This window comes from Castor canadensis, chromosome 13, assembly GCF_047511655.1.
Source record: "Castor canadensis chromosome 13, mCasCan1.hap1v2, whole genome shotgun sequence".
NCBI lineage: Eukaryota > Metazoa > Chordata > Mammalia > Rodentia > Castoridae > Castor > Castor canadensis.
Window position 1 is genome coordinate 26,551,279 of NC_133398.1, and position 18,429 is coordinate 26,569,707.

Consider the following 18,429-nt stretch of genomic DNA (forward strand, 5'->3'; position numbering starts at 1 on the left):
TCCTGAGTGCTGAGATTACATAAGTGTTCCACCATGCCTAGCTCCCTCTGAAATTAATGTTCTAAAACTCCAATGAGCTGAAACTCTTAGTCGATGAGTCCTTCTGGATAAATTGGAGCTTCACAAGGGTGAAGATCTAAATTTTTAAGCACCAAAATATTGTAATAACCAACCTAGATAAAAATGTATTTTAAATGCTTAATACCCACTTAATATTTTCCTTAACTATTTATGATCAATATTGTAGTGATTCATGCTTTTAAGGTCTCTATTTCCACAAATAGCTCTTTAAGCCTTAGTCTAAATTGTACCAAGCCCCTCTGCTTTTTCGAAGTCATTCTTGCTTTTGATTTTAATAGCTTTTCCCCCTTTCTTTGTTACAAGCTGGCATTTCTTCCATAATGCTTAACCGTAACAGCTTTCTTCCCCTTCTAATAGCTGGACTCTACTGTTCACTTCAAAGTAAAACAGCCATGGGCATTGTTACAATCCTGTGTAATACAAGGAATAGTCTAAGTTTCTATTCCTTAAAAACAAACACTCTGAGGCCATTTCTGCTTTCCATTACATTCTGAATAGTCAAAGTTACTAAAATAATACAGGAAATAAGACCAATAACAAAACATACCCTAGCTGGATGGGGTGGTTCACTCCAGTAAAAAAGTGATCAGGCAAAGATCACACAAAATTTAGTGAGACCACCATCTCAATCAATAAGCTAGGCATGGTGTCTTCAGCTGTGATCCCAGCTATGTGGGAGGCCATAGGTAGGGGGATAGAGGTCTGAGAGTTGGCCTCAGGCAAGAACGCAAGACCCTATCTGAAAAGTAAAGCAAAAAAGGGCTGGAGGCGTGATTCAAGAGTTCAAACCCCAGTACTGTCCCCACTTCAAAAATCCTAATGTGTGTGTATCATGCTTTCTGGTATGTTCTATATATAAAACTAGTAGAGAAAATGAATTATTCACCCTTAAAAGGGGAAGAAATTGGGTTGAGCACGGTGGTGCACACTTGTAATCCCAGCTACACGGGAGGTGAAGGTGGGAGGATGGCAGTTCCAAGCCTGCACAGAAAAAAAAGGTTGGTGAGACCCTATCTCAACAAACAAGTGGGGCAGGATGGTGCATTCTGGTAATCCCAGCTACTCCTATGAAGGCAGAAGTAGGCTCTTGGTCAAGGCAAAAAGTTCAAGGCCCTATCTCACAAAATGAAAGCAAAAAGGGCTGGGGGTGCAGCCGAAGTGTAGAGCACTTGCCTTGTAAGCTCACGGCCCTGTGTGTAAACTCTAGTACTGCCCTCCTCACAACAAAGGAAGAAATATGACATGTGCTACAACACAGTAAGTATATGATTTCAATCTGAGGAAATGAAGTTTTGAAGATGAATGGTTGTGATGTTTGCACAAAAATGTCCTTGCTATGTATCTTATACTACCAACTGTACACTTAAAAATGGTTAAACTGGTAAATTTTGGATCACAATTCACAACTGGAAAAAAAATCCAAAACTGGATGATACGAAGTTTCCTTGTATGATTCTGCTTCTCTAAATTTAAGTTTGACATTTAAACTTTTTCAGGGGTAGGGGAGGGTGGTACTGGTGTTTCAACTCAGGGCCTTGTGCTTGCTAAGTGGGTACTCTGCTGCTTGAGTCATACCCCTAGTCCAGTAACACTTAAAAGTACTTAAATACAGCATATCCTTATGATCCTTATTGCATTAAAATTTTTTCAAGTCCCATAAATTTAAGTCATTTAGTTGCTTTTTGTTCCCCAGTACAAAAACGTACACTAATTAAAATTTATTTTTTCAGCTCTATTTTCTACTACTATCCATTATTTTGTGTCACTGGAAAAAAACCCCTCACATTTACTCCACTTTTGATCTTTGATGAACTGGTTCCAATTATCCATTTAAACTTCCTTTCAGTACTACAATTAATGCTTCTTGCTATGGTTTATACACCCTCTTCCTCCCAACCAAAGTCTTCTGTTAATGACATTAATCTGGCCTTGGTGCTTAGGAGGAGCCTTCAGGAAGCCACTAAATTAGACCATCAGGTAGCCCATTACTGAATTTAGGTGACTTTATAAGGAGAACTATTACACATCAACAGATGGAGAGAAATACACATTTGCTCCCACCATCATGTGTTGTAGCCAAGAAGGGCCCTTGGCAGGGCCTGTGTCATGCTGCATGTGTTGTAGCCAAGAAGGGCCCTTGGCAGGGCCTGTGTCATGCTGTTGGACTTTAAGCCTCAAAAACTAAGCTAGTGAACCTCTTTTTCTTATAAAGTAGCTGTCTCAGGTTATTTCATTATAGTAATGAACAGCAGACTATTACTGCTCTTTCTCAGATGACGACATTTCAATCCTGAAGATTAACATCATGAACCAGGTTAGGTAGTTCAAATCTGTAATCTTCGGTACTTGGGAGGCAGGGATCAAGAGCATACAGTTTGGAAGCTGGTCCAGGCAAAAGTTCAGCCCAATCAATAAAAGCTGGACATGGTGTGCACACCTGTCATCCCAGCTACAAAGGAATGGTAAATAGGAGGATAGTGCTCCAGGCTGGCCTAGGCAAAAACTGGAGATCCTATCACAAAAATATCCAAAGCCATAGGACTGGCAGAGTGACTCAAGTGGTGAGGCCCCAGCCTACCAAGCATGAGGCCCTAAGTTCAAACCCCACTATCACTAAACGAACAAAAATCAGAAATAATATCATTGGTGGCACTACTTCTGCACTTCACTGTCCACTGCATGCATGATTATGCATCTTTGAATAAACAAGTGTACAAATAGGGCAGTCTCTTAAAGAAACTATATTCATTCTCTGCTTTAAGAGAAAAAAGTCACTTTCGTAAGTCACTCCAAATATATTTCAGTGCAATAAATCACAGAAGTTCCTGCTAAAAACTTCCTCACAAAATCATTCTAACATTTCTTTAGCTGCCTTTTCCTTTTTCCCAGTTTCTTAAATGCTACCTCTTTACCAAGAAATATCAGTGAAATAATGAGCCCACATTAAATGCCTTTTTGCTGAACAGTTCATCAAATATAGTAATAATTTATCAACTCCCTTTAAAGCTACAGAATTAAAATAATTACATAGTAACCTAACTACTCCAGCAAAACCAATTTTAAGACATTCTTCATTTCACGTAAAAGTACACTAAAACTATGAATATAAAAATTGTTAATTTTATGGATGACCCTAGGAGAATCTTCCTTAATACCAGTTAAGTACATAATGCTATGGATGTGTTATAAACTATCCACTCTATGGACTTGGGATCATTATCATTATTGAGGCTAAAACTTACTTTTGTCACCATAACCACCACGAAGTTTTTCTCATCAATTTTATATTCTTTGAGAGCAGTATCATCATTGAGGATTTTACCTATATTGAGAGAACAAAATGTTATCTAAGGCAAAGGCAAAATAAGTTCTGTCTTACAGGTAAAGTAAAAAAAAAAAAAAAAAAACAAAAACAACTTTCTTGCAACTAATCATTATATAATGCAAGTATTAATCCTTTTTTTTTTTTAAGTCCTGTCACTTGCTTATAGTCTCTTTCGGACACAAGGTCTCACTATGTAGCTCAGGCTGGCCTTGAATTTTCAACCCTTCTAACTCAGCCTCCCCAACACTGGGATTACAGGCATGTGCCAACATGTCTAGTACTTATAGTCTCCTGACAGGGTGTTCTGTATATTCTTCAATCAATTTTGGTAATTTATTTTTAAAAACACATACATTGAAACTTAATTTTACAGGAATTATTTCAGGCATATTAATTAACAATCAGCAAATGGTTCTAATCCAACAGATTAAAAAAAACCAAGATGATCAGCTTAATAAAAAACACAAAAGCTTACAAAACACGAAACTAAATAAAACTAACATCACTTCATGGAAAAATATACAGGGCAAATGTAAATAAAGAGAAGATTGAATATTAATGCCATATACAAATAGTTGTTCTTTCACTGCTGTTATTTAAACAATCATGTTCTGGACAGAATTAATCTGAATATACTATAATTTTGTAAGATAACATTTCTAAAACTGAAACTATTACTGTAAGCAAGATAAGGCATATTAATTTCAATATTTAATTCATACCTGCATAAATTAATTTTTGACCTGCCACTGGAAAAGCATCTTTCCCCTTTTCAGATTCAATCTTCTCTTTCAGTGCTTTTACCTACAGGAAAAAAATAATAAAATTTTTTAAAGCCTAAACAAAAAAATGACAACGCAGACTGAAAAAAATGATGCAAGATAAAGTTTTTAATACTTTTTAATTATTAATACCTCCAGATACTCAAAGATCACGTTTTTCCATATTATAACCAAGACTCACTTTTAAACCTGTATTATTTGGAATAAGCACAAATGTGGTTTATTCCACCTGTCACACATACATAGCTTTTAAAGCATGCTGGAGGCCTGTATTTAATCCTCACCAACACAAAAAATTTTCTCTCTCATTTGATAAATTCAAACAAAGGTTTCAAAACCAAAAAGTTTTGGTTTCACAGAAAAGTTTATGGGCTTATTTCCCACAGAGCAAGAAAGTAAACCTTTCTAACCTAAAAGACCTAAGAAATCAAATGTTGTTGCTTATAATACTTCAAAGTTAAAGGCTACCTGTAAATGTTAAAAGACAAATGATTCATTTTCAAGAGCATTCTAATGTGTCATTACAGTCACTCAAGGGTTTTTATAAAGATCAATTAAAACAGGGGGTGGAGTACTGTATTTTTTAAATGCTGTACAGATGGTTCCAAGTTCAGCTGAGAATGATGGTCTACTTAAAAGATTTTCAACAAGTAGCTTGGCTTCTCTCAGCATTAGTCTCAATCTCTAAAAGGAGACCAGAATGGATGACCTTTATGGCCTCTTCAATTCCTAAAATTCTGATGAAAGGCTCATTATAAAGTAGTTAGAAAATTAATCAACTTCTTGAACTGACCAGAAAGCAGGGTGTCAAACCAGTAAAAAGGCAAGGAGACTTGGCTTTCCCACGTGCCTTAATGGAACCTCATTACTTTTAAAGGTGTAAGATTCAAGGGATAGATTCCATTTCCTTCAACTTCCCAGAATACTTCTGACTGTTCCAGCTTTATGTGAACAACTATCTGACAAAAAGAGATACAAAGACAGTTTCTTGGTACAATTAAAAAGTAACAGTACAGAGAGCTGGATGCGGTGGTGCATGCTTACAATCCCAGCACCCAGGAGGCTGAGACAGTATTAAGAATACTGAGTTGAAGGTCAGGCTGTGCTACATAGCAAGGCCATCTCCCATCCCCCCTCATCCCCAAAAAATGTCAGGCACAGTGGCTCCCACCTTTAATCCTGGCTACTTGGGAGCAGGTGAGATCCAGAGGATCACAGTTCAAGGACAACCTGGCATAGAAAATAACCAACACAAAAAGTGCTGGCAGAGTGGCTCAAATTGTAGAGTGCCTGCCTAGCAAACGTGAAGCCAAAGTGATGGTGTCTATTTCCAAAGTCAAAAAGTCAGAGGTTGTAGGTATGGCTGGCTCAAGCAGTAGAGCACCTGCCTGGTAACTGTGAAACCCTGAGTTCAAACCCCAGTACTGCCCCCACCCCCAAATAGACAGGAATATTTATTTACTTCAAATGTGTTACCATGCAAGAGTCAACATAATCTTCAAAACTCCAGGACCAATGGAAATATCCACTCAATTTTATGGATGAGGAAGTGGAAATAATGAGGTTAAAACACCTGACCTACATCACACTGCTATTTAGTGGTAGCTGGAACCTCAAATTTTCTGATTTCAAGCTTTGGTGCATTTTGAAAATACCATATAAACTAACTACACTGATCTTCCTTAACTATGTCAGGAGCATCACAAAAATCTCAACACATTACCATTCACTGTTCCAAATTTCAAAGCTAAACCTAACACATAAAACCTTTAAAAGATAACTTAGGCCAGGTGCAGTAGCACACACCTGTAATCCCAACAACTGAAGAGGTGGAAACAGGAGGATCAAGGTTTGAAACCAGCCTGGCAAAAAAGTTAGCATGACCCTATCTCAAAGAACAAGTGAGGCATAGTGATGGAGCCTGTAATCCCAGCTATGCAAGAGGCACAGATAGGAGGAACACAGCCTGAGGCCAGCCTGATTTGAGATCCTATCTGAAAAAATAACTAAAAGCAAAAAGGGCTGAGGACATGGTTCAAATGATAGAGGACATGCCTAGAATGCACAAGGCCCTGAGTTCAAACCCCAGTACCACCACAAGGGTGGGGGACCTCAGAAAATCACCTGAGCAGAAAATTCAGTATGAATTACACACCATTCATTATCCAATTTAGTACACTGTTTTCCTGGTAGGTGGTAAAGCTCTAACCTAGGTGTGATTCAGAACTTAAAAATAAGTTTTTTTCTGTTGGGTGTGGGTGTGAACCCAGGACTCTGCACTTGCAAGGCAGGCGCTCTACCACTTGAGCCACACCTCCCATCTTTTTGCTTCTTTTCTTTTAAATCACATCTTCATTAACATCTCTATGATTCACTCCACCTTAAGACTCTCTCAGGTGTTTGTTAATGAAAGACTGCATATAGAAGCATCTATACAGAAGAATCTAGTTATTTTCTAGGAACCCAAACATTAGATTTACAAAAAAAAGTAAAACACTATGCATTTTCACTGCTCTGCTATTGTACAAAATTATTTTATCACAAAAACATTAATTAAAACATACAGTGAATTATTTTTTAAATAAAAACATCTCAATTTTAATTTCTAATATGGTAAAAATTTATAAATTTAAGCACAAACGAGTTATTTCGGAGTTCTTAATAACTTAAATGTAAAGGAGTCATAAGCTCAAAAACTTAGAATTGACATTCTATATGCTAAGTGACACGCCAAAGTCAATTAAGGGATGGCAGAGCACAGCTAAAGTGTGCTATGGTGAATGGTAAATTTCCCTTCAAACTCTTGTTTATAGAGGAAGAAAAAAGATGCAATTTTCTCAAGAGTAATTACTTCAACAAAACCACATGTGAATTACAAACCACGTGTTACTGTAAATGAACCCAGTTCTCAGAACATTATGTAATGCACATACTAACTGCTCAATTACCATATGCTAAATGAATATAAAAGAAACACTTGAAGGAGGCCAAGTGTGGTAGCGTGGTGCATCACAGCTATAATCCAAACACTCAGGAGGCTGAGGTAGGACGATCATGAGTTTGAGGCCAGCACTGTGCAACATGAACGAGATCTGTTAAGGAAGGGAGGAGTGAACTACCTAAAAGAAATATCAGGAATCTCATTCCTGACAAGTTATAATAAGCAAGACTATTAAATCACACACACACACACACACACACACACACACACACACAACAGAAACTATTATAGGTCATTATCTAGCTTTGAGCATCAAAAAAGACAGAGAAAAGAACACTCCCCCACACAAAAAAACCTTCCTAATCACTTACTACTAAATAACTTTTGCTTCAACAAAATCAAAACTGTGATTTAAGAATATTAAGAGTGTAATGAGGAGAACTCTGCACAAAAACATGTATATGGTTTGGCTAAAGAAGTAATCACAGTACATTAGTATATACAAAGGAAATGAACAAGCTTATCATGCAATTCAAATAGAAAAAAAGAAAAACTGCAAATGAAATTAAGAAAAAAGGCACAAAATGCTCTTGCATTAATGGAAAACAGATAAAAAGGGAATCCATGATTACAGTCAATAAGAGTTTTGACCTCTTAATAACCAAAAGCACAAACACTGATGTCACACGAAAATTAATCCAATACACTGTCACAATAGAAGACAGTTTTGAACAATTCTTGCTGTTGACAAGTATGAAGAGATATACTCCCAAAATGGGAGTATCAGATGATAAAATTTTTAAGGGTAATATAGCACATGCTTCAAAAATTTTAAGAGGAGAGGCATTCAACACAACAATACCACTTTTGGTACTATATCAAAGAAAATAACCAAACTAGACTTTGTAACAAGTATGAAAGACCTGTCCAAAATTGTGGCATTGCTCCTTTACCTCAATACAGCAATGATCTTTACTTCTAATTCATTTAAGTCATCAAGACACAGAATGAACTTTGTCATCCAAACAATGTTCTATCTTTGAAATTTTTTATGTGAGCAATCTCCTATACCTACTAATTCCCAACAACTGGAACTACACTTGTCCTAATGCTCATTAAGGCCTTGGTCCCTAAAGTCTCTTCTTTCAATCTTCACTTCTATAAATAAAGAGTATAATAGAACTGAAAAACTATCACCTAGTGACATCACAACCTTCCTAACATTAGTAACATAACACATTACGCACATCATTTGAGGTAATGGTGGGGTAAATAAATCTACCGTGTTGCCTGCCAGTCATAAGAAAAATAGAGCACATGTGATTATGTATACTACATAGTAATTGTTAATAATAAACTATGTTACTCTCCTTTTTAAATCATTATTTTATTTTACTATTTATTTATACTTTTGGAGGCCAAGTCTTGTTATGTTGCCCAGGCTGGCCTCAAAAATGATTCTCCTGCCTCACTGTCACAAGTAGCTGGGATTATAGGCATGTACTAGCATGCCTGGCTTTATCACTATTTTAAAGTGAACTCTTTATTAAAAAGTTTTCTGTGAAACAGTATAGTGTTATGCCTTACTACATCTCTTCACTGTATCAAGAAGTCACATTGAAAAGACCTATGCCATCTAGGATTGTGTGAATATACTCTAAAATGTTCTCACAAGGGCAAAGTTGCTTAAGGACATATTCTCAGAATACATCCCTGTTGTTAAGCAATGCACAACTGTAGTTACTTGTGTTCAACAAATTTAGGCTCTATGAGGTATCAAAATCGTATAAATTATGTTCTCATGAGAATAGTAAAATGTGCTGCCATGTCACTCTTCTTGTACAGTACTTGGCCTAAGGTTTCTAGTGCTATTTCTTATTGATTAGGTCAGCAAATGAATATTCATAAACCAGCTTCCCGATGTTATAGCATATCTTTCTACTTTCTTTTGTAACCATACTGTTTGTAACTATATAGTAAAAAGAACTTTGTATAAGCATTAATGGATAACCCTGAGTAGATGGACTGAATGAAAAGGTACCATGCCATGTACTTGCCATGTGCCAGGTAGTATGCTAAGAACCTCACAAAACAGCCAGAAGGAAAGGAAGAAGGGAAGGAAGGGAAGGAAAGGAAGGAAGAAAGGGAGGGAAGAAAGAAGGGAGGGAGGAAGGAAGGAAGGAAGGAAGGGTGGGAGAGAGGGAGGCAGACAGACAGATAGGCATAGGTACCAAGGAATATTTTCTAAATGTTCCCCAAAGAAGGTTTTGGGTAATTCTAAAAAACAGAATTGATCATAGATATGCCTATTCACTTCAGTGCAAATAGGAAAAACTTCAACATGAGACCCAACAAATGAAAAAATATAGTACAGGAAAAGAAATTTTCTTTTTATGGAACAGTAACTGATAGTATAGTATTAACTGTGTGAGAATAGACAGTAAATAAAGGCAACCCTCAAATTTGAGTTATGGCCCAAAAGGCTATTACTTAAAATCCAGAATCCATTTTTTCTGCAGAAAATGGATTTCTAGGTCAACCTACAGATGCCAATTTAATCACTTCTAAAATACATTCCAGATAGTATAATTTCAACAAGACCAACACAGACACAGAAGCTGGGCACAGTGGTTCACACCTATAATCCTAGCTACTCAGGAGGCAGAGAGATCAGGAGGATCGTAGTTCAAAGTCAGTCCAGGCATATAGGTCATGAGACCCTATCTAGAAAATACAAAGAGCAGGGCTGGAGCTGTGGCTCAAAGAGCACGTGCCTAGCAAGTATGAGGCCCTGAGTTCAAACCCCAGTACCACCAAAACAAAACCAAGATACCTATTAGTTTTTGAAGTTTCTATGTAGGCAAAAATGATCTCTTAAAAGAAAAGATCTTACCAAAAGAAGGAAAAAGGAGAAAAGTATGACATATCTAATTCAACCAGAAGTGTGTGGGGGAAAGGAACTGAGAAATAATTTTCTCTACCTGGTGAAGCATCTAGGACTTGTTCATATGTATCAGTTATTTGTAGCTGATCTAACTCTACTGGTGCATTGTTTTCACAGTGTTTGGAGTTTATAAGATTCATGCAGGGGTTGGGGGGAGAGGGAGGGGACAGAGTGGGTGGTAAGGGAGGGGGTGGGGGCAGGGGGGAGAAATGACCCAAGCCTTGTATGCACATATGAATAATAAAACAATAAAAAAAAACGTAATACTTGAATGCATAAAAAAAATTAAAAAAAAAATAAGATTCATGCAATTGTGAAGCTGCCTTTCTGAGACACTATACAAGGAATTTATCTAAAAAGGAACAGATGGTATAATGTCCTTTAGCAGGACTTTACTATCACAGGCTCAAATTTAGCACATTTCTTTCAAAGATTACCAGAAATTAATTCATTATGTATTTTTAGGCCCATGACCTCACCTGATTTTTTGACCTCACCTGATTTTTGTATCAACTCTGAGGCAGGCAAAAAATCAATTATTATTACTTTCATTTTACAAATGAAGAAAGATATTTTTAAAGTATTATGCTCAAGGATAAAGATCAAGTACAAAGAGGAGCAGACATACACTCCCCCTTTAGTTTAACAACAGTCTGATGTATTTAAAAGAGCAAGATGTGGAAAAAGTAAAGAGAATTGAGATGCTTTTTGGTTTTGCTGTGAGAAGGAGCAAAGATACAGGGTGGTAGCTGAGAAGAGATGTGGAGGCATGGAAGGGTCTCATTCAGATGGAAATAAGTATCTGCATACTCTAGAAATGGAAAACCCAATGGTGTAGAAAATAAACAGATCTAATGGAGTGATGCTATTATGGTTTGAATATTAATTGTCCCCTCCCGACCAGCTCATGTATTCAAGTCTTGGTTCTAGCTAGTAGCTATTTTGGGAGGTTCTGGAAACTTTAGGAGGTGACCTAGTTGAAGGAAGTAGGTCACCAGGGGCATCCCTTTGAAGGTTACACCTGGTCTCTACTAACTTCCTGCCCCCCTTCTCTGCTTCCTGTCCACCTTGAGATGAACAGCCTCCTCCTCCATACACTCCTGCTGCCATTATGTTCTGCCCAAGTGCATGGAGCCATGGGACCAAGCAACCATGGACTGGGCCTTCTGAAACTGTGAGCAGAGTAAATCATTCCTCCCTTCTGGTGTTCTCTCAGGTATTCTGCTCATTGCTACACAAATATAATACAGATGTCCTTTACAGGTGGCAAGAGGTGGGATACAGTGGGGGGAATTAGCCTTCAGTAGCACACCCCCAACAGGCAGACATCCCTAGGTAAGTGAAGGATAGCGGGTTGGTTGCTGCAGTAGGACATGTAGAAGCTCTGTCCTGATTGTTTCAAAATTCTCAGTAAGAAAAACACTAGGGTTATCAGCTGAAAATAAAATCTTCCTGTGGCAGGTAAAGAGTGAATGGACGAACAGGTAAGCACATTCCTGGTCCAATTAAGGTTTTTACCCATGAATTTAAGTTAGATAAGTCTACGTAGCTATGCTTTTGTCTCTGACTGCAGAGGGGCAAGAATAAACTCCAAGATTAATTTAAGCAAGGTTTTTTCCAAGCAAAAGAAATGGTATGAGGATGCGTGCCTCTCAAAACAGAATGGGTCCATATTGCCAAGCACAGTTACTGTCCTTAAACACTATATACGTATTATTGGAAACCAAATGAACCTTTAACACCCGATAAGGTTAGTATTTTCAGTATTATTTCCCAAATTTTACAGATGAGGAAACAGCCCTAACTGGGTAACTTGCTCAAGGTCATAGAGCAAATAGTTCAGGCTGGACTGAAACCCAGGCACCCCGGCTGCAGTCATGCTATTGCAGTCATGCTATGCTAACTGTTCCAAGAGAGTAAGTTTAATCACTGACCTGATTTTAGCTTGGCAAGGGTGGAAGTGATAACATGAGGGAGTATGGGCCAGTGAGAGTTGGAATCAAGAGAGAATGAATGTAGAATGAGAAGAAAAAAACAAATTACTAGGGATGAAGAAGAGCCAGTTACTAGTAATGAGGAGGGGTGGTTACTAGTCATGGAACTGAATACTTGAGGTAAAGTATGAGAAGATCAATGGATAAGAAGAGATTAAAGAACAGAAAGCCAAGGGATGGACAAGACCATCTTTCATGGATAATGAAACTACCAAGGACTTTCAATGTTAGTTTTCATTTCTTCTTTTTAAGATATACACCATTATATATTTTTTACAATATTTATTTTTTAACAATACCTAACATGTTGTAAAGCTCAGAATTACTGTATTCAACTTCGTACTTGTAAATCTACAAATAAAAACCGCTATGTCAGGAAAAAGGATATGGACAAGTAACACTGTATATCCATAGGTACTATTCCTACTTCCTCACATCTAATGCATTTTAATCTCACTTCTGGATCCATCTTTACTTAGGAAAGTGCTCATAAGGGTCACTAATGACCTCCAAACTGCCAACACCAAAGATATTGTCTCTGCTCTTACTTTTGACCTTTCAAACACTGGACATGGTTGACCTTTTTTCTCTTCCTTGAAACATTTTCTTTTCTTGAATTCTTCCAACCTCAAGATTACTCCTTGACTGATCTCTATTCCTCTCTGCATGTTACAGCATTCCAGGGTTCAGCCCTAAGTCTCATTCTACTACCAAGCAACATTTCCACTAAGATTCCATAATTATGGAAACACAAAAGTTAAATTAATTACATAGAAAGGATAACTTAGGATTCGGGACCAACTTTCAAGGAAAAGGCACTCAAAAGACTGCTATAGATCTCATCCAGTCCCATAGATTGAAGGTAACCATATAATAACGCTAGCTACTCACCAGCCCAAAGTTTTTTCTGTAACTCAAACTCATAACAAATATTATCTCTTCCTGAATGTTTAATAAGCATCTTAAATCTTGAGTTCCCACCCCAACCCAATTCTGCTCTTCTCAAGTCTTTCAAACCCTAGTAAAGAACGCAAGTATTCACACAATTTACATAGTAGAATTTAGGTTACTCAATTTTTCAACTTCCTTTACTCCAACCTATTAAAGAATCCTCACATCTATACCCAAACATATCCCATCCCATCGCCACTCCCACTACCCTGGTCCCAGGTGCACAAGTCCAAGTATTTGCACAAGTCTCCTAACTTTCCTCTTGCCCACCTTACTACCCATTCTCCATACTGCATCAAGGTAGTCTTTGAAAGTTATAAATGAAATACTTCGCTGCTTACAAAAGCTTCCCATTCACTCTGAAAGACTTAAAAGACTAACACCCTATGTGCTCTGGCCCCTTGCCTAACTCTATTCTCCTCCACTTTACCTCACTTTTTTGATTCCCAAAACATGTTCTTAAATGTCTTTGCCTTAACAGTCCCCAACAGTAAATACTCTCCTCCTCTCAGTACTCATTATTATTCAGATCTCAGCTTAAATGTCACTTTCTTCAGAAAGGACTTCTGTAACTAGTCAATTTTAAACTAACCATTCAAACACTATCACATAACTGCACCCTATTTCAACTTTTCTGCAAAGCACTTAGCATTACCTAGGTCTTTAAATGTTTTTTAATTTTTTGACTGTCTTATTCCACTAGAGTGACCTGACATGTAAGCACTCAACAATTATTTCTAAATCAATGAATTTACATGCAAACAAACATACTACACCAAGGGATCAATGCCTAGACAATCTACCTAAATAATGTATTCCTTCAAAAAAATCTTTATTAAATGCCTACTGTGTGCTAGACACTGAAAGGGCAAAAGTGTGCCAGAAACCAAACCAGATTTTCCACTCTTTTTTCACTTTGTGAAATGGCATTTTGATTCTTAACCTTTTTTTTTGGGTGGTACTGGAGTTTGGATTTGGGTCCCACTCTTGCTAGGCAGCCCCTCTACCACTTAGCCACGCCCCAGCCTTATGATATGGTATTTTAATATATTTGCCACTCAAGGCCTTAATAATCTAGAACACTTCTGTAGTAAAACACTGTATCCAGCACGATTAAATTGAAAATATAATAAACTAAAACAGGAACAAATCACTAATAAGTGATGGCTAGCAAATACTGTATATAGAACAAGTACTAAAGCAGTTTTTTATAATAATCCCTAACATCATAGAGATAAACCCTGAAGTGAGACAATTTTTTTGGGTGGGAATGGGGTTTGAACTCTGGGCTTGGTGCTTTCAAGGCAGGTGCTCTACTACATGAGCCACACCTCCAGTCCATTTTGTTCTGATTATTTTGGAGACAGTCTTCTGAACTATTTGCCAGGGCTGGCCTCAAATAGCGATCCTCCTGATCTCAGCCTCCCAAGTAGCTGGTATTACAGGCCTGAGCCACCAGCACCTATTGTGAGGTAATTCTTTGCAAATTAATATACAGCACACTAAATATGCTATTTATACATATTAAAACTATCTTCCTAATTTTCTTATCAAAAACATAACATGTATAGTGTTAGTGTCACTTACATATTAATGTAACCACATTTCAGCTTTTACATTTAAACTGATCACAAACTTACTGAGATTTTCCCCTAATTATTTTAGGACATAATCATCATCAAGGGTCAGCAGACTGCAAGATTAAAAAAACTCTTTCTCGTCATCAATTCAGTAGTAGAATAAAATACTGTACTGTATTAGCTATCTCAAAAATCTTATTCTTTAATGTGACTGACTTTAATCTACAGCAATACAAAACAAATCTGAGCTTTTAAACCATGTAAATTTCAGCTCCCTATAAATGTCCACGTTATCAAATGCAGAATTTTTAAGAATTTTGTAAGAGTAGTGGTGTATCAGGCATCTCACATTGCTTTAGTATGTAGGTTACTTAAATTTTCTTCAATATTTTCCACAGGAAATCATCTACTTAAAATATCACAAAATGCCAATCTCTCCACTTCACATGCAACATGTGCCACTGTTTATTACATGAATACTTTATAAGAGGGGGATGCATTGTTATCATGTAATTTAAAAAAAAGACCTTTGTAAAGGTTAACCAAAAAGGTAACAATCTTTAAAATGTTGCTAGCTGTAAGAAAGGGGAATCGGGACTTTCAACTTTTGCACACTAGAGTCAATAAAAACATTAAAAACAAATTGCCTTGTTTTTCCCACTCTGCCCTTCAGTCATTGAGCCTCAAAAAGGCGAATAAAGCTGAGAAGACTCAAACCATGTTTGAAATGGTTTGTCCCTGCACTCCTACCAACAGAGCTACCTAACCATTTACATGTTCAATAACTGAATCACTCCATAATTCCTCTTTCTCTCTCAATCCTTTCTTTCATTTTTGCTTATGCTTACCTCAAGCTCATAAGTCTCTATATAAAGTATCTTAGTTATTTAATTTCTTTAGTCACTTCTAGGTGAAAAGTGAACGTCAAACCTTAAACAACCAGAACCGTCTCAGGTCAAAATCTGTAAACTGTAGATACCCTTATAGGTCTCACTAAAATCCTGTCTTTATTTTAGCTCTATTCCTAATATCCCTGGTTACATGTTTCACAACAAATTAGAAACAAGACACTTAATTTAGTGTCACACATTATTAATTTATACTTTTTATTGGAATTCTTGAACATTGTATTGAAAGTATTAATTAAAATTCGGTATGCAATAAAACTAAGGGCTAAGGCTGTAGCTTAGTGGTAGAGCGCTTGCTTAATGTGTTATGAGACCCTGGGTTGGATCCTCAGCACAGTGAGGGAAAAAGTTGAAATTAAAACAGACGTCTTGAAAAACACTCTCTAGTTTTAGTTTTTACACTGTATTAATAGCAACAAATTATATTTATTCAAGTAGTAACAAAAAGTTGAAGACGACACTAACTGAATATATACTTCTGAAACTGTAACTTACTGTACTCCCTGGAAATAAACTGGAAAACAGTAAATTTAATTAGGAATTTATACAAATACGGTATTAGTTCTAAGGTAACAAGTGTTAAGTGCCTAAAGGGCTATACAAGCTTTACAGAGCACACATATTCAATGTAGTGTGGATTCATTGCACAACTGCAATGAATCCACACACTTACCAGCGAAACGAAACAAAACAGAACACCTTCTTCTGGTTTCAGCAATTCTGGAATGAATTCTAAATTATAAGCTGATAAAAGTTCCGTGGCACCAACATTATCCCAAAAAGCCAATGCCAAAGACGCATTTTAGAGTTTTCCTAAAATCAACTCTGCCTTTTAACCTTCATCCTTCAACTTACTAGTACACACACTAAGCACTAAAGAAAATGCCAAAAAACAAAAAACAAAAAAAAGATTCTATTTCCAATATCTGACCACAGGGTGTTGACAATTACTTTTAAAGACACTTAAAAGTCTCTCATATCTAACTGCCACTTTCTGTACCTTTACGAATTTAGTACACAGCATATGTCTACAAATAATGAAATAACTCGAAATAAAATTTTGTGCCACAATTCCAAGAAGGTTGGGTACGGCTCCGTTTCTTACAATTAAAGATGGTGAAGACTTTAGAAGAACAAGATAGGTAAAACATAGCACTCTCTTTATTCAAAGGTATCTACTGATTAAATAGATTTCACTTATGGACCACCAACTAAATACTATCTAATCCTCACATCTCTGCAGGTATTATTTCTATTTTAGAAGATGAAACAGAGTAAGCTGCCCAAGGTCATAGCAAACAAGTTATAGAGCCACAAATGGAACTCGGGTCTACTTAATTAACAACAAGGCCCCTAATGTCTATCCAAGGTAAAACCAACTATTTTTTAAAATATAGGTGGGCAGTAAGTTGCTGGTGTAAACTAAGCATCGACGATCTTAAAGGCGCACAGCATCACAACTTCGGAACATACGAGTAAATCCACACTTTGATATTCTTGGCATAAGGTTGTATCAGCTCCAACACAGTCTCTTTTTGCAATCAGAAATGCCTAGGATGGCACTGGAATTTATCAGGTAGGCTTGTGGAGTTTAAGGTATTCACTGCAATAGAGTTTAAAAGTTTTTATGTTCTTTTTACCTCCTGAAACTATTAGGAGAGTCGGGGGAGAGCGCAGGGTTCCAAGACTTGGAAAGAGAGAGAGAACCCGTTAAATCTGGAGATGAGTTTGAGCCTGGATTTGAAGGGCTCTTAATAGGCAAAAAAAAAAAAAAAAAATCTTCACAGCCAAAAGGCCTCGGCGTGTAATCTATGCGTGGGTGTGAGTTCGGTGGTTGCAGGACCACCGTAAAACGACAAAGGGGTTACAACAAATCGACGGGACGGCAGGGGGATGCGGAGGATTCATTTTCAATTTCACCACCCTTCCCCACTCACCTCTTCCACGGCTGCGGACGGAACTTGGCATTTGTGAAAGGCTTATCATCTCGAGTTACCAACCCGACTCCAGCGCCTAACCAGTCCTCCCGCAGGGGTAGTGGCGACGCCTACAACTCCCTCCCCCACCTGTGCCCCGCACCCCGCACCTGAAGGCCGGGCCGGGCCCCCTCCCCTCCCCCTCCGGCCCCACGACCACGCGCTCCGGGCCGAGGCCTCCGGTGCCCGCGGGCTTGTGCTCCTCCACGCAGTCAGCGTCCGGCCACAAAGGCCGCGGAGTCACCGGAGGGTCCGCGCCGCCGGCCGCAGCCGTCGGGGCCCAACCGCGCCCGCCGCCCGCGCGCCGCCCCTCGCCGAGGCCCCGCGGGCCCCGCGCGCTTCCGCTGCCGTCCCCGCGGGCCCGCGTCCCCGACCGCCGCGCGTACCGTCTCCTCCGGGTCGATGTCGATCTTGAAGGTCTGCTGCTGGAGGGTCTTCAGGGTGACCTGCATGGTGCCGCCGCAACTCCGCTGCCGGGCCTGCGCCGGGTGCTGGCCGCTGGGCGGGGTCTGTGGCCTGGCGGCCCCGGGGTCGCCCGCGTTGGCTGCTCGCGCTCTCGGGAGGAAGACGGTGGGGGTGGGGGTTTGTCACATTCGCCCTGCGGAGCCTCTCCCCCAGCCCACGACCCGGGCCGCGCCGCTGTGTCCGCGGCCTTCCCCGAGAGCTCGGGTCACGGTGCTTCTTCACGCGCCGGCCGCTGAGTCCGCAGAAAACGCGAGAGGCTCCTCGAGATCAGCAGAGAATCCGCTACCTCACTACAGGACAGTGGCCGCCATCACCGTGACTCGCCGAGACGTGCCCCCTCCCCCACCAGAAAAACCTGGGGGGATGGGACCGGTCTAACGAAGTGCGCAGGCGCAAGGTGCGGCGAAACTGTGCGCAGGCGCAGCCAAGAACTCCGTCCCGGCCTTGGGGGCGGGGCAGCCGGTGGCTCTGGAATGTCAGCG

At 39.0% G+C, this 18,429-nt stretch overlaps 1 protein-coding gene across 2 annotated transcripts in view; it reads right to left on the reverse strand.

The window, feature by feature from the left end:
* Positions 1-17,999, reverse strand: part of Rad23b (RAD23 homolog B, nucleotide excision repair protein) — a 42,482-nt gene extending 24,483 nt beyond the window's left edge. The window contains exons 1-3 of one of the 2 annotated variants that reach the window (XM_020184644.2): positions 17,869-17,999; positions 4,129-4,210; positions 3,324-3,403 (exon numbers count right to left, since the gene is read on the reverse strand). In XM_020184644.2, coding sequence (XP_020040233.1) covers positions 3,324-3,403; positions 4,129-4,210; positions 17,869-17,934 — 228 coding nt within the window. In that variant the 5' untranslated portion in view covers positions 17,935-17,999. Of the gene's footprint in view, positions 1-3,323; positions 3,404-4,128; positions 4,211-17,443; positions 17,462-17,868 lie in introns of those variants that run through there. The other variant, XM_074051323.1, reaches the window with a different exon arrangement.
* Positions 18,000-18,429: the final 430 nt, after the last annotated feature.